The 15,863-nt window shown below is 39.4% G+C and overlaps 1 protein-coding gene across 3 annotated transcripts in view; it reads right to left on the bottom strand.

The window, feature by feature from the left end:
- Window positions 1-14,854, bottom strand: part of bsnb (bassoon (presynaptic cytomatrix protein) b) — a 93,438-nt gene extending 78,584 nt beyond the window's left edge. For 2 of the 3 annotated variants that reach the window (XM_088090333.1, XM_088090339.1), the window contains exons 1-2: window positions 14,280-14,854; window positions 1,732-2,122 (exon numbers count right to left, since the gene is read on the bottom strand). In XM_088090333.1, the coding sequence (XP_087946459.1) occupies window positions 1,732-2,122; window positions 14,280-14,458 (570 nt within the window). In that variant the 5' untranslated portion in view covers window positions 14,459-14,854. The remainder of the gene's footprint in view (window positions 1-1,731; window positions 2,123-14,279) is intronic. The other variant, XM_088090341.1, reaches the window with a different exon arrangement.
- Window positions 14,855-15,863: the final 1,009 nt, after the last annotated feature.

The following is a 15,863-nucleotide window of genomic DNA, read 5'->3' on the forward strand; positions in this document are numbered from 1 at the left end:
AAAAAATCATTTTACTCTGATAGCATGTAGGCCAGCTAAACTGACATTGCATCTTGGCTGCAATTTGCAACATGACTCACTGGAGTTGACGTGAAACTTTGTGACAGATGACACAGCCACACTTGACTCACAGTAACAGCGAAGCATAGACTAATTCAAATTAGGCAAGTGATTTATTTTGGGATGAAGGCAATAGGCTTTCTCAGCTACCTGTTAGCAATGATGACTGTTTAGATGCATATAAATGGTTGAGAATGATGGGGAGATGTGCTGCGTTCAGCTGTGTTATAAAAAGCTTTGTTTGGGAGAGGCTCTGGGCACGATTTGGATGCTCACTAGTGCCTGTCAGAAAGGATAGCTTTGTTCAAATGCTGTGTGTACATTTACTGTGAACATCAGCTGTAATAGATTTTGCTCAAGATAACAGCAGACGATTCATTACAGCTAATAGGAAGTGACCAATATGTTACTGCGAACAGAATTGCGAGATAACCAACCAGGTCTTTGGGGATGAAAGATCATAAGCCCACCAGATCATTAAACACTTCATCAATCAAGGTGAACAATGGCCAGAACTGGGAAGTTCACAGCTCTCAATTGGCGTGCAACTAATTCACATCCTCGCTCAGCTTCAGTTGGTGCGATCCAGCCTGCAAGCCAGTCACAGCCAACTTGACAACAATAGTCATCAACAGCATTACTCACAAATGTCAATGAGAAATAATTACCACAGGATAAATTAAGCCAAAATGAAGCACCTGAATCACCCACTCTGATCCACGTTTTAAATGACACACTTGCTGTGAGAGACTTTGTGTTCCAGTATGCTGCATGTATAAAAGGTGTGCACTGATGTCACTTGTTCAGGTAATTTTCCTGTAACTTTTTACTAATTTGATGCTAATTTGTTATTTCTTTTTTAATTTGCTTATTGTCTTCTTTCCATCATTTTTAAAGAAGTCAAGCTGATTTACTAAGGTTTCAAAGGGTTAAACATGTAGTAAAATGCAACATTAATGCAGTCGCAGTATTAACCCAAAGACAATTATATGTAAGAGCAAAACACTGAACATGTTACTGCACAATGAGTACTGTTATTTCAATGCTTTAAGCACATTTCTCTGAAAATATTTACATGCTTTTACATTAATGAGATTTAGAATGCTGGACTTTTATTTGTAGTAGAGAATTTTTAGATGCAGTATTAGAACTTTTACTCAAGTAAAGGAACAGAACATTTCTTCCTCACTGTATATGTCAATATATGTGGCTCATCATCGGAGAATAATGTTACTCTAAACTAAGCCTGAAGGCATAAAGACGCCCGATTGTCTTCTGAAGCAGGACTTTTCAGCCTGATTACAATTACAAGGACTCTGAAGAACATTGCGGTTGTTTGTGGACAGGTTTGTAAAAATATTGAGATTTTATTTAATTCAGAAAACCATGTGCTCAGGAAGTCAATGTCATGCAACCAACCCACTGCTTCTCCTCTCTTTAGCCTTTGGGTAGTCTATACAAATGCTTGAATTCATTCTGAATCTGTGCAGTTGATAGTACAACAGCTCTGGTTTTTTTTTTAGCATTTTGTGTTTGTGTTTTAGATGATTTGTTTTCCATGTGAATACACCATGGCAAACGCTGACTGGGTTTGTAACTCTGGGCAGATACTCATGGTGGCTTCACATATATACCATGTACAGTATATGTTTTGTATTAGGCAATGCTTACCTCTGTGAGGTGAGGGTTGGGGTTGAAGCCACACTGGTTGCACACCATGGAGCGGCACTGTGTGCAGGTGTTGAAGTTCGGCTTGTCGTCCCCAGTGCCCATCAGGTCGGTGGTTTTGCAGACGGGGCAAAGTTTGCTGCTGGGCATGGGTGCAATTTGTGGCACAGAGTAAGGGGAGGTGGGGACGCTACCTCGGTCTGGGGACACAGAGGGGGACCTTCCAGTCCTGCTGCTACCCACATCCACATGCAGACTCTTCCTGGCCACGTGACCCTGGCCCTGCTCTCCTTGAGGTGCAGCATGCTGAGGGGTGTCGTGGGAGGCCAACCTGTCCCCTGTCCCATGACCACTCTGGACTCCTGCTTTAGGTCCCGGGTCTGACGGAGGTGGTCTGGTAGAAATGGAAAAGAGAACACAAAAAATGATTACAATTAGTGACACACATTCCTTTGAACTAAGTTCACTTTTTCAGGACCATTCAGTCAGCACAACAGGTGGCATCCAAAATGCAACCATAACACTTCATACATATCTCAGGTTCAACTCCTGTACCAGAGCAAGTAAGATTTACCAGGATTCGGTACCAGCTGCACCTATTATTTGATTATTTTTTCTCATCTATTGATTATTTTTTTGATTGATCTAACTATTATTTTAAAACTTGCCATATACAGCAGGTCATTATTCCCCAACAAAAAATATCCCAGTCTTAATTGTTAATCTATGTTGTACAGTCTGATATAAAGTCTCTCCAAAATAAAATTAATGCAAGAGCTTGTTGCACTCAAGGAAAGGGAATGTGGTGCAATCTACATTTAGCAATCCAACAGCACGTCACGCGCAAAAAAAAAAACCAAAAAACGGCGAGGCACTGTTTCTCTAGATGTGCTACAGCTGACGCGCAGCTCAGACGAGACTGCACTGCTCAAGCACTGCTCGGGCGAGCAGTGTGCACACTCTCACTTGATAATATGAGCGCCACATATATTAATAATAACAATAATAATAATTATTATAATAATAATATAATGCTGAATATTTTATATTGCCTCTATCAGTTTCTGTGAAGTGCTCGTCGTGGTTTGTTTTCATTCTTTGAAGCTGTTCTGGCTTTGCCATGTATTTAGGGTGGAACAAAGGTAGTGTATCAGACAACAGCACTGTATACTTTTGGTTTTCTTGCTCATTCTGGCCCTGAGGGATTATTGCCAATAGTTAAACAGGAATGGAGGATTTTCACTGTCATAACAACTTAGTCCTTGTTTTGTCATGGCCGTCATCTTCAAAGACACTCTCAGCAGCCGCTCTGCAACCACAGTGAGAGAATATTGGAAATAAAGGGACGAATAAAGGAATTAAAATAGAGCATGTCAGCAATTATGAGTCACAGCCGATGATTTGAGTCACTGAACAACCCTAACCTTGTTCCGCTCTCCACAGGACTCCTGTGTTCAGTGTCATGAACCCATCAGGAAAAGTGTGCTCTTTTCAAACCATCACTGGACTGTTACATTTGAAATTCAACACAGTCCTGACAGTGTGCTGACCACTGCTCTAGCTCTATTTGACACCAAACTGGACTTTTGAGAATTATTTTTAAGCTACTGTCTAGTTATATACACACAGTGGACAACTAAAGTCTAAATCTACACAGCGTCCTCACGAGATAGAAGGTAGTTTCACATAATTATCATCACTTGAATGGCAAAGACACCAAGTTTGGTCTCTTGCGACTTATGCAAAGCCTCGGGCATGGCTTAATGAGACTCAAAAAAAAAAAAAAGACACCTTTTCAGAAGATTCCTTTAGATATTTTCATCCATCAGCAAATGGGAGTCCACTGAGAACAACTTGTGGCTTTATGTCGAAAGCACTACAAACCGGTTGCTTTATCACAAAGTGGATAGTAAAAGGTTTGTACGCTGCCAATAGTTTGTAATTGGAGCTCCCTGTGAAAGAATATATCCCAGTGCAGTGTGGGAATGTAACTAAGTACATTCACTCAAGTACTGTACTTAAGTACAACTTTGGGGTACTTGTACTTAACTTGAGTATTTCCTTTTCATGCCACTTCATATTTTCACCCGATGACACTTCAGAGGAAAATACTGTACTTATTAATTCACTACATTTAACTGAATACTTAATCTACTGTAAAATTTAGGATTTTTGCATAAGAACGTAAGAGTTTAAGAACATACTCTGTTTTGTAAAACATTTAATTACCAAAACATTTATACAACTATAGCTGCAACGATTAGTTGATTAATCATACAACTAACAGAAAATTAATTGCCAACTGTTTTAAAAAAAAAACAATTTATGATTTTTTGAAATTGTGAGGTTTACTTTTAAATTTGTATATTTGTAATAAATTACAATAACAAATAAAGATTTTTACAAGTAACAGAGTATTTTTTACAGATAATACTTTGTCCACCACTGTCCCAGTGTCACTCAAAGGAATAGTTAAACATTTTCTTACTTTATTCATTCTCTCAGGTGAGATGATTGACTCTCAGGTCTAAATATAAAGCTACAGCCGGCAGCTAGTTAGCTTAGCTTAGCACGAAATAGACCAAATAGTCAATAGTTTTAACACTTAAATTTTTGTATAGTGAAACAAACAAGATACAGTATGTCTGTCGGCGAGCTTTGAAGATACTGGTGAGCAGACTGTGTTACCTCTGGACAGCTGACTGCTCACGTTGTTTCCAGCAAGCCCTGAGGAACAGCACCGGGCTTTGAAACTTGGAAACAGTGGTCAAACATTACAACTTCCGGGTCTGTCATATGACGCCATTGGGCCCCAAAAGATTTTTGCCATCAGTTAAACAATATTATAAGGGAGAGCGTGTTTTAAAGTCATTTGTGGCACGACGAAGTAGTGCAATTAGGAGGCAATCAAAATAAAAAGATTTTTGCGATCGTTATCTCCATTTCCGTGGAAAGACACGGAGTCTGACTAATAACTGGAAAACAATCTATCACCTCATTAGAATTCTATGTGTAATGAAACCTAGTTCACTACTCCAGCAAGTAGGTCGACGCTTCGCAACGCCCTCGCAACGGACATATTTTATACCGGCTAAATTTATGCGTATGCTTTCCACATATCGCGGGGTATTCCAACTAAATAAATACGCCAAATATAAACACGAAATGCTAAGCTTTCTCAGTCTTGTGACGACTAAGATGTCTGCCGAAGAAATGTTTCTATTCATGTTTAGATTTAGCCACGACATCCACAAACTTTACCTGTATTTTTAAGCTAGTAGCTCCGTGTCACAGCACAGCTGGTGGAGGATGCCAAACATTTCCAATAACTCAAGGGCAACGTAAAGTCCAAAAGTCAAAGTTAATGAAAAAAAAGAGAGACCATTTCCAAAATCCAAAACAAGTTGTTATCTAACGAAATATTCTGCTTCGTGATGGTGTTTAGCCTTTCAAAAACAACGTTTCACTGTGGCCCAAATCACTTAGCCTACATTTCCCATCATGCCTATTACTGAACTGAGTAGTCTTTGGTTTATGCCGCGTTCCAATCAACTCGGAAGTCGGATCTTTCCGAGTTGAAAACTCCGGCTTCTGTCGGAAGTATCATAAAAGTATCATAAAAATTGACAATCAGTGACATGGAAATGTTCTAGTGGCAAGCGGCAAGACAATTAAACACTGATAACGTCAGCCTTCTGGTATATTTAAATAAAGAAGATGAGAGGAAACGAGGTGTAAGGTAAGACGCCTTTATATATTTAATTTTACGTTGTATTTGTATTCTCAAACAAATTACCTTGTACTAGTACTATATATAGCTATATACTACTATATATATAGCTTACAAACGCTACTGTACCATTGCTGCCATTGTTGTGTGAAGTTGGGCTAAATTTTTTTCTCTGACTTTATGAGTCGGAGCTTCGACTTCAGTGGCGGTTCCGGTGCATTTTTTTTGTCGTCAAAACTTAATTGTCGTCAAGTTTTGCCGTTTTATGTTCATAAACACAAATATCAATTTTTGTCTGTGTTTATTATGTCAATGTGTCTGTTCAGAACATGGTGGTTAATACTGGTTATTGTCATCTTTGTGTTATATTATAGTTTTTCACTATTATTGTGTTGGCTGTTACTTTTCAAAATCCAGCTATATTTGTTGCATAAATTTGTTAATTGTAAAATGCGTGTCTTACCAAAGAAATAAAAACATTGTATAGTCATATAAATTTGGTACTTAAGAAACAATTGAGCAATACTTGTAAAATTCGGAGTGACATGATGTCATGCAGATTTAAGTACTCTCCTAATGTCTTGGTAACTTATCAGATAGCTTGGTCAGGACTATTTACTCTATAGTGGTATTATTGCACATATGCAGACATATTCATGTGTAAAGATGCATGTGAACAATACCCTAATTTATCAAGCATCAAAGCGTGTCATTCTTTACATAAAATTATAGAAGGCTATAAATGTTTTATTACTGTAAGTATGGGTAGTTTAGACAAAAATAGTAAAGTAAAGCTATGCCGACATTTGTGCTCACAGCAGCGCCTGTACTTCATGCCATCCCTGCATAAGTCAGCGCCCCACTTGGGCCACCCCAAAAGTCTGGACACACCACTGATGCTAATCTAAGATATCTGACTGCTGGTGAGTGGTATCGATATTCTGCTCTGTATATCAAACTAGTCCTTTAAAAGAGAGAGTGTGGTCACAAGCACACAGTGAACATCATGTTTTGTAAAAATATATTCACGCCAGCTTTAATAAAGCGATAACAGAAAGCTATTCTCTCCTCCTTTGCAAAACATTTTAGGGGCCGCTAATGTGTGCAAACATCAGAGCCTCTCCGGCTCCTGACACAACAATTTTGATCAAAACGTTCAAATCCATTTTCAGTTTGAATACAGAATAAGGAAACATCACATCAAAGGTAAGTTCAGTAACATCTCAGCAGCCAGGTGTGCCCATTTCTCTAGTATCCTCCAGCAGTGTTGCACCAAACATTGTAACTCACAATACCGGGTCTGAGGGCATAAATCAAAGTATTGGCTGCCTACCGATTACATTGCTTTGAAAGGATTTACTGAATATAAGCATTTGGTCAGTTTACAAATAAAATATGTACAGATCTTCTAAAAACATTGCCGCACGCTGACATCTGACTTGGAACAGGAGAAATTATCTGATAGACGGGTGCTTAATTTTAACCTGACACAGTATATCTGTATCAGTATCCCTATAATGGAGATCCTATATGTTTCTCATTGATTTACTCCTCTGTGCATTGGAAATGAAACTGGTTACATCGGGTGTCTAAGTGAAACCTATCTCCTGCCATCCATTTAGTCATATTTAAAAGGTCAAAGCGGAGAGGCAGCAGATGCATCAGGCTTGAACATGTTTGAATGCATCATTTGTTTCTGTTTGTGATGGCCAAATGCACGTTAAAGGCATCAACCGGTGCGTAAACCACCATGAAATGCTCATCGACAAAAGACTTGCACTGCTGTTTTCACAAGGTTGAGGAATGTCAGTGACCACTGACTTTTTGGACGTAAAATGGAACAAACTAATGTTTTTTTTCCCCAGAGGGAAATACTTTCGACTTTGTAACAATTCAGTGGTAGATTTAATTGTGTCATGCTGTGACTGTTGGACACGTTGCTTGTTAGACAAGAGGTTTAATGTGTTAAAGTGTTTAAGAGCTACTTGATCACACTCTTTATACGTGTTAATGACATATATGATACGGGTTCTGATTTTATTTAAGTTTACATAAAAGTTTCTGTTTTTTTTAAGTGTATGGTAGTAGACATATTTATATTTATATTACTTATAATAATGTTTCTGTTAGAATGCAGGCTAAACTGCGTACCACAGCTATGGTACCATAAGGTAGTTTTGTGCGCATGACAGATGAGAATAGGATGACGTCGTGCTTGGAAACGACAAGAAGTCTGAGTGGGCATGGATCGAAATACAAATTTATAATAAATTTAATGTGTGGAATAGCACATCAAGTTGGTTCTGGGCCAGACGAGATGTAATTATGGAAGGACTTTGCCTGTTGTCTTTTTCCGCAATCCCAAATAAACCTTGTTAAAGTTTTTTCCTGCCTCACGTGAGTACTTGGATGCTACAAAACTGTGCTGGAACACGAGTCAAAACCGATACACCTTGCAGACTAAGTGGCCTCGGAACTATGGTATGTTGAACCGGCCGCTATGAAGTGCTTTTTATCAGCTCCTGTTACCAGGGGTAGAGTGGGAGGAAGGGGACACACATTGACGTGATTTTGTATTAAAAATGATGATAAATGCATCCTTTAAATGTAATTTTCGGTTGATGTTGTTGGCAGCAACAGCTACATTGCGCTTCTGGTATCAGACACAAAATGAATGTAGTTAATTGTTTCAATTAGCCAAACCTGTGACAGAGGCTGTGACAAATAGACCCAAGTCAAAGCTGCTACAATATTCACTAAACTAATTATTACAGGCTCTGACAGAGGTGGATGGCAGTGTTATAGGCCATGGCACTTCTTTTTTTTCCAACATTTGCAGACGTTTCATCAATTAGTGTCACACAAGCTGGGCAAACCCTCAAAAAATAATTGATGAGTAGCCGAGCGGTGGATGAGGGGGAGATTACTATAGAGACCATATAGTCTCCATCATGTTGGTCAAATGCAGCTGTGGTGCTTAAACTTTAAATCTCCCACCTGCAGTGTGTTACATAACAGAGGGCTCATCCCATGAAGCAGACGACATCAAACCCACAACAAGTGGCCCTTAAACAACGATCCCAAAATCAGCACTGTGTGTTACAGATGTTTCGTTTTATTGTGATTGTTCGAGTGCAATTCAGATGAGTAACAGGATGCACCAGTTTGTGCCTCTCAGGTATTGCCAATACATTCATATCCTGGAGCTAAGAATTGGCAATCTTTTAAAAACCCAGATGGTGGTTTAACAACAGCTACTGCTATGCTGATGGTATTTCCCGAAACTTTACAGAGTTTAAACAATCTGGATAAAAAATATCCCATTTATCGAGATGCAGTGACACATGTATTAGCTAAATTTGTACAAAATAATCCAAAATTAAAGAACTGTGTTGAGTTATATGACTATACTGGGGCTGCTTGGGGCCTACTGTGTGGAGTTTGCATGTTCTCCTGCCTCCTAACACAATCCAGAGGCACTCGTGTCAGGTTAATTGGTGACTTTAACCGTTGAACCCTGAGCAAATGAGCTTGATTTCTTTCAAAAACATGGGGGGAAAAAGAAATGTTCTGCAAACTGCAAGAAATTTATAGATTTGGAAGGTTATTTTTTTAAAAAAAATCTAGGTAAAGTGTCCTACATATATAGTTATCATGATTACATATTAAAATTGTAGTAAATTTTTCATAATAAAATTGTTATTTTAGGCACTATTTTAAAGGTAATATCCTTGTGCTTTCAAAAAAACAACAACTTTGTTTTTCTTTTTTTCCTCATTTTTTTTGGCAATTTTTACTGTACTTTTTGCTACTTTTTGGATCATTTCTTCTTAAGTTGCTCACTGCTTTTTACCGATGTCTTTAAAAGAAATCAAGCCAATGTGCTTAAGGTACAAAAGATTAAATTCGCCATGGGTGTGAATGTGAGTGTGAACGGCTGTCTGGCGACCTGTCTAGGGTGTACCCCGCTTCTCACCCAGTGTCAGCAGTGATTGGCTTCAGCTTGTGACCCTTAAGAGGATAAACTATCACAGCAAATGAATGGACGGATATTGCTGTATTGATGTTTCTTTCCAACATTTTACATTTTTAATCAAATAATGCATTGATAATAAATTGTTTTAAAAAGACAGTAAAGATATGTCATCTCCAGTTAGCTGATTTAGAAAACAGAGTTGCAACTTGGGAAAGGGGGTTAAATATCTTTTTTTATTGTGCAACCGTAAACCTATTTTATTTCATCCACATGGTTAAAAGAGTCTTTGAAGATTCTGGAAATACATTCAGAACCATGTTTACTCTTGCTAAACAATCACTTTGGGATTTTCCATGATTGTCAGGTGTGAATTTTCTGGAAATGTGGATGCTTAGCTCAGTGTATGGAAGTTGAGCAGTGCTCAGCTCCAGCCATAGTTTAGTCCCAGTATATTTGAAACTGACTATCAACAAACAGTTTGACTAAGTACAACGCACAGAGGAAGTATGCACAACTACACATAATGTACACACATTCGATACAAGTATTTCTTGAATGATTTTCGAACATTTAAGGTCACTATGTTTGATACTGGACTCTATGCATGCATTAAACATGAAAGAAAAATGAATAGGGTTTAGCATTAATGGTCAAAAATCTACATGCCCGAATTCAATTTTTCTACTTTCCCCTTTGGAAAATTGTTTCATTTACTGGCGGGTACCTGACTTGCTGTAAAACTAGCATTAAACAACACAATACATAGTTGGAGTTTAACCCACAACCTCTAACATCTCAGTCTTAAACACTGGTCTGTGACCCTAAGGGGGTCCTCAGAGTTACTGAAGGGGAGCCACAACATTGTTGTTTGATAACTTAAGTCTTAATTTTATTTTTCTCTTCATTACATTATGTCTGAACACAGACATTAACATTTCATTTACAGTATAAAACATTAATGATAAGCTTATTGTTACCCATGAATCCTTTTGCAATCATATGATGTAGCTAAAGTTAAATCAATGAGCAGCACTCTTCCTTGATGGAGCGTAAATTAGCTGATAGTTACATAATATTGAAACATATTCACCAATTTGCTGGATCATTATTTCAAGTTTATCGACATTCTTGTGAGCTACAATGGATCATTCTGTAACTTTCCAACAGAGACAGTAGATAAACTGAGACGGCCCCCTTTAGATTCATTTTCTGTATCTGTGTCACGTGGATTTCACCACTGCCCCACCCCTTTAGGAGACTAGTGGACTAAATTTGTATTGTATGTAGCATTGTGTTGTTTTGAATCTTATTTCATCCACCCACACAATGGTTAATACACCTATAAACGAGGTGGGGGTATGCGGGGAGAGACGACCACGCCCACTTTGGAGGCCGGAAGTGAATACCATTTTGTATCATTGGTGCAGCTTGTAATGAGGTATATCTTGTTATAGAGTATCTTTGTTTTTAAGCAAGACACTCTGCGGTACCGTCCACTTATGAAACCACTGGTGAAAGTGCAGAGGGTGACGCTGAAGCACCTAGCCATGCTAAAACTGCCACTGCTGCAATTGCAAAAAAAGAAGACCCAAAAATATTCAGAGAATTATCTCAAGTGCAACACAGTTTTATACAATTAATGTAGCTGGGGGTCCCTGCTCCGCCTTTCTTTCAGATATAGGGTCCTCAGCCTGAAAAATGTTAAGACCGATTCTTTAATGCCACCCAACTAAACTCCTCCATGATAACTGAGATGCTCGCTTCCACTTCAGCTCTTAAACCTTGTCTTTACCTTCTGCCATTTTTTGCAGGTGCCTATCAGTACTTTGCATGTGCACCTCTCAATAGAAATTACAAAGAAGGAGTGCCCAGTAGCTCAGAGGGCACTTAAGTCCTCAACGTAGTGGCCGTGGGTTCGATTCCGACTTCGTCCCTTTGCTGCATGTCATTTCCTCCCCCTCCCCCTTTCACGCCTCAGCTGTCCTAAGTAATAAAGGCAAAAGCCCATAAAATAATCCTAAAAAAAAAAAGAAAAGAAATGACAGGGAAGCGGATAGAGTGTGTGCCCCATATAGGCAAAGTCCTTTGCAGCAGCCCAGGTTTGATTTCAACCTGCGGCCCTTCACTGTGTGTCATCCTGATTCTCTCACCCCCATTTATGTCAGTCTCTAGCTATCTTGTAATAAAGCTGAAAGCCCCCAAAAATAAAAATAAAAAATTACAAGGAAAAGAGATGGCTCACTCCTTAGTCATTTCCATCATCAGCTCCAGTAAAAACATTTTTTTATTTCTTTTTTTACCACTTGCCTGATCAGGCAAGTGAGTTGCTAGATTTACTAGCCTGACATGGCATTTTACTTGCCTTGGGGCAATCCTTATTGTTGAGCCTTGATCAGGCTCCTACAGGCACTGGTGCCTTTTACATTAAAGTGTAGTGTCTATGTTTGGACATCTGGACAACAATGCTACACTGACTCATAGGTAGCCATTCATTTTCTGTATCCTAGGGCTGTCATAATGTCATAAATAATAAGAGCTGCTTTTGCATTATTTGGGCTGTGATAACCATTTGGTATGTGTAGGCTGCACAGTGAACCGTGCTTTCATTGCTGAAGGTAAATTAATTATGAGGGCATACTGTTTGCACACTCTGTCTTTTTAGAACATGACTGCATCCATCATGTTATATGAAGTGTAGCGTTGTTCAGGTTTGTAATAGACTTTTGATTTATACAGAGTTAATGATTTACATTGTTTGGAAAAGGCTTGATCAAGTAGCTCTTAGCACTTTATCACATATGCTGTTACATGACGGAGCAAGAACAGCTCCTCACTATTTTGGCTGTTAGACAGAAAACAATGATAATGTAGCAGCAGCACATTGAGCCCATTGTTGGAAGTATTTAGCGTTCAACACAAGGCAGTATTTCTTACAATGCTTGTCGGTAATGGTCATCAGGTCAGGATGACTGTGCACTTAGTCAAAGCTGTTAATATTAGAGAGGAAAACAAGCATTGTGGAGCTCTGTGAAGCAGAAGGGTGACTCCCATCATGGATTCCCATATGGGCTCAGATTTAGCTCTTTGACTGTGATGAATAAAATATAATATGGTGCAAAATGCCTATATGGAAGCTGCTTCTGATTCTGGTTATATATAGCATATTATGCCCCCATTCATATTAATAGGCAAATTCATAAAATGCTGCAACTCATTTTAATTAAGATGAAAGGCTCCTATCTACAGTCTGAACGCAGCCACTGTCTCGTTGTTTCTGACACTCTCACAAGTTCTTTGTGGACGAGTATTTTAAAGGACTGAATGTGGGGGCCTTGATCTTAAGAAAAAAACATTTTAATCAGACATATCATATCACGCTCTCACCATCGCTGTGTGAGCAGTCTCTCAGCACTCATCGTCACCTTATGAGACACCTCAGGGTGGATACCAGAAAGAAATCAAGATATGAAAGAATCATGAGGTTACATGGGCACCGAGAGGCTTTAAATCTGCCCTGCAGTGAATTTACGGGACAAACAGAGTGCTTTTTCTCCTCAAATAGACATTATTATACCATTTTCTTGTTACGCATCCACAGCTCCACATTATACCTCACAATCACTTTGTGTAACGACGCAAATCAGGCACAGACAGATTGAATTTTAGCCTCGGATGAAGGTTTGTAGCATGAAAACATGCATTTCTTCTTGGATGACAGGCTGAAATGGCAAGTACAGAGAGACTGTAAGCAGGTGTGGCAAATCCAACACGCAGCTGTGCCTCTGCTCTGCTTGTGCGTATTCAGGTCTACAACTGTTGAACTGTGTAATTAAGGCAATATCAGATCTTGTTGGAAGGGTAATCCCTCCCACACACCCACACTGAAAATACAGACCTACAGGCTACTACATGTGATTAAACGCTAATGATCTGGGCTGGATTTTGGAAAAAGGTAATATTTTGTCTGTTTACAACTGCCAAAATAATGGAAATATTGTCATGCAAGGCTACCATAACTCAATATGTCTGGGCTCATAGATGCAACAGCATTCCTCAAGAAGATATCATCATTTTTTTTCTTTGCTCTATAGTGGCACAGTGGGGAAAAACATTTCCCACTAGCTGCATATTGATCTGAGATCTGATGAGTGAGGCAGGCTGTATGGCTATATGCGTTACGGTCCTGTGCTCACAATGACGCTGTCTGATGGCAGCACTGTCACCCAACACAACGCTGACATCAGGATACAGACGTCTCCTCACCAGCAGGAAGGTGATTTCTTGGTTCTGGTTTTCACGTCGAGGCATGTTGAGGAAATCAACCTGTAATGCAGCCGACTGAACGTGAGATCCAGTGCACTTTGCATCATTTACTAATTTATTTATCACCTGAAGCATTAATATTTGTGAGACCCATCCCTGAGTATTCATATTGACTTGGCAATGCTTCACTATGAGGAGAAAAATGCCATTCATTACACTTAGCCGCTGACGCCTGGGGACAGACACCGTGAAAACGGGCGTATAAATTCCTATTGAAAGCTATATTATTGATTCTCCATCGAAAGCGTTGCATATTAAATTTGACTTCGACCCAAATTGACGTTGAGTAATAGGGTGGTGCTGCCAAAAACCAGAAATGGGTCTCAAAAGGGGTGGTGAATTGTGTTGACAAGGATATTGAAATAAATAATTAAGCGCCCATTCAAGTCGTATCTCCACGCAGTCGGTTGATCCTATAGCCCGTACACACCGTACAGATGCACCGTACACGCCACGCTGCCGTTAACCTCCCTGATTTCTCCGCACAGTTTGCCGGAGAAGCGCCCTAGCTACCGCGGCTACCTGTTAATCCCCGGCCCGGGTGCAGCTCCACTTCCTCCGGCTGGCGCTCCATTGCTGGGCTTGATGAGCTGTCCAGAGTCCGGTGGTGCTGAAATGGAAGCCGGAGCCCCCGCTGCAGGGACGGCGGGGCCGGGCTGTCCCGCCTGTCCCTCCCCTTCCATGCTGGCCTCGTTCCCCATCGCCTCGGGAAAGGTGTCGACGGAGAGAAACGATGTTGTAGATGGTTCTACAGCTGTGGCGAAAACTCAGATGAAACTCAGCGCTGCTCCCCTTCCGCCATCATCACCTACAATTCAGCATCCCGCACGGAGCACGCGCGCTGACGGAGAGGGCGAGGGAGCGCGCTGACGCAATGGGTGGGAACTGGAGTGGCTCGTACGTGCGCGTTCGTGACGCTCGCTGATCTCAAGTCACCACGCAAATACCTCTGAGCTCTCTGTGGCACATGACTGGAGACTAGTGGGACCTCCCTGATTCAATCCACGTCATAGATCATTTGTTTTTTGACCTAACCGACCTGAAACATTACATATTAACAGTAGAGTCCTTCATCTGATCAGTTTTTATTTTGATTTTTTTTCTGTTTTTTTTTTTTTTTCAAAAGAACCCACAATACTTCTCTCCCACTGCCTCCCCAAATCTGAACTGCCATATCCAGCACGTTTTGTTTTTGTATTCTGTTCTTGTATTTGTATCTGTTCTGTTCATGTAAGCATCTTTCAGTATTTTGTATTCTCTATTTTGTGTTTGCATTTCATTTCTTTTTGCATTTCATGTAAAGAGTCTTTGAGTACTTAGAATAGCGCTGTACAAGTCTTATCTATTATTATTATTTTATCATCATCATCATCATCATCATCATCATCATCATTATTATTATTATTATTATTATTATTATTTTATTTTAAGTTTTAAGCCATAGGGTTCACACACAGTGCAAATTATTTGTGCATTTAATAGCAAAATTCTCTGGAGCTGGAACTATCAGTCAATTAATCGATTAGTCAACCAACAGGAAATTAATCAGCAACTATTTTGAGAATTGACTGGGCCGTTGATTCAGTAACTTTAGTAAATGGTTCTAGCCTCTGAAATGTAAGTAGTTTCTGGTGTCCTTATTTGGGTTTTTAGACTCCTTTTTTCTATTTTCTGATGCTGTATTTATTACTACTATTATTTACTACTAATACTACCACTACAAACATTAATTAATTAATTAAAATTTTTTTTTGGATCCCCATTAGCCCCTACAAAAATAGCAACCACTTTCTCCAAGGTGCACAAATAATCATAATGAAAATTAAACCTAGTATTCCTTATTCTGCAGATCTTGTGTTGATGACCAAGGCACCACAGGCAAACAGTGGTGATTTAACACTACAGCACATTTTTATTTGACTCACAACTTAAGCTGTGTGGCTGAGGTATGTTTTGTTTTTTATTTTTATTTCACTATTTTCTGACTTAGTGTAGACTTAAGATTTATCAACAAATCGAGAAAGTGAAAATTGATTAATTCATGACTACATTAAGAATGAAACGTAATATTCCTAATTCTGCAGACCTTGGTTTGTGTCACAGGCA

Source organism: Plectropomus leopardus, chromosome 2 (assembly GCF_026936395.1).
Source record: "Plectropomus leopardus strain MGB_pleo_1.0 chromosome 2, ASM2693639v1, whole genome shotgun sequence".
Lineage (NCBI taxonomy): Eukaryota > Metazoa > Chordata > Actinopteri > Perciformes > Serranidae > Plectropomus > Plectropomus leopardus.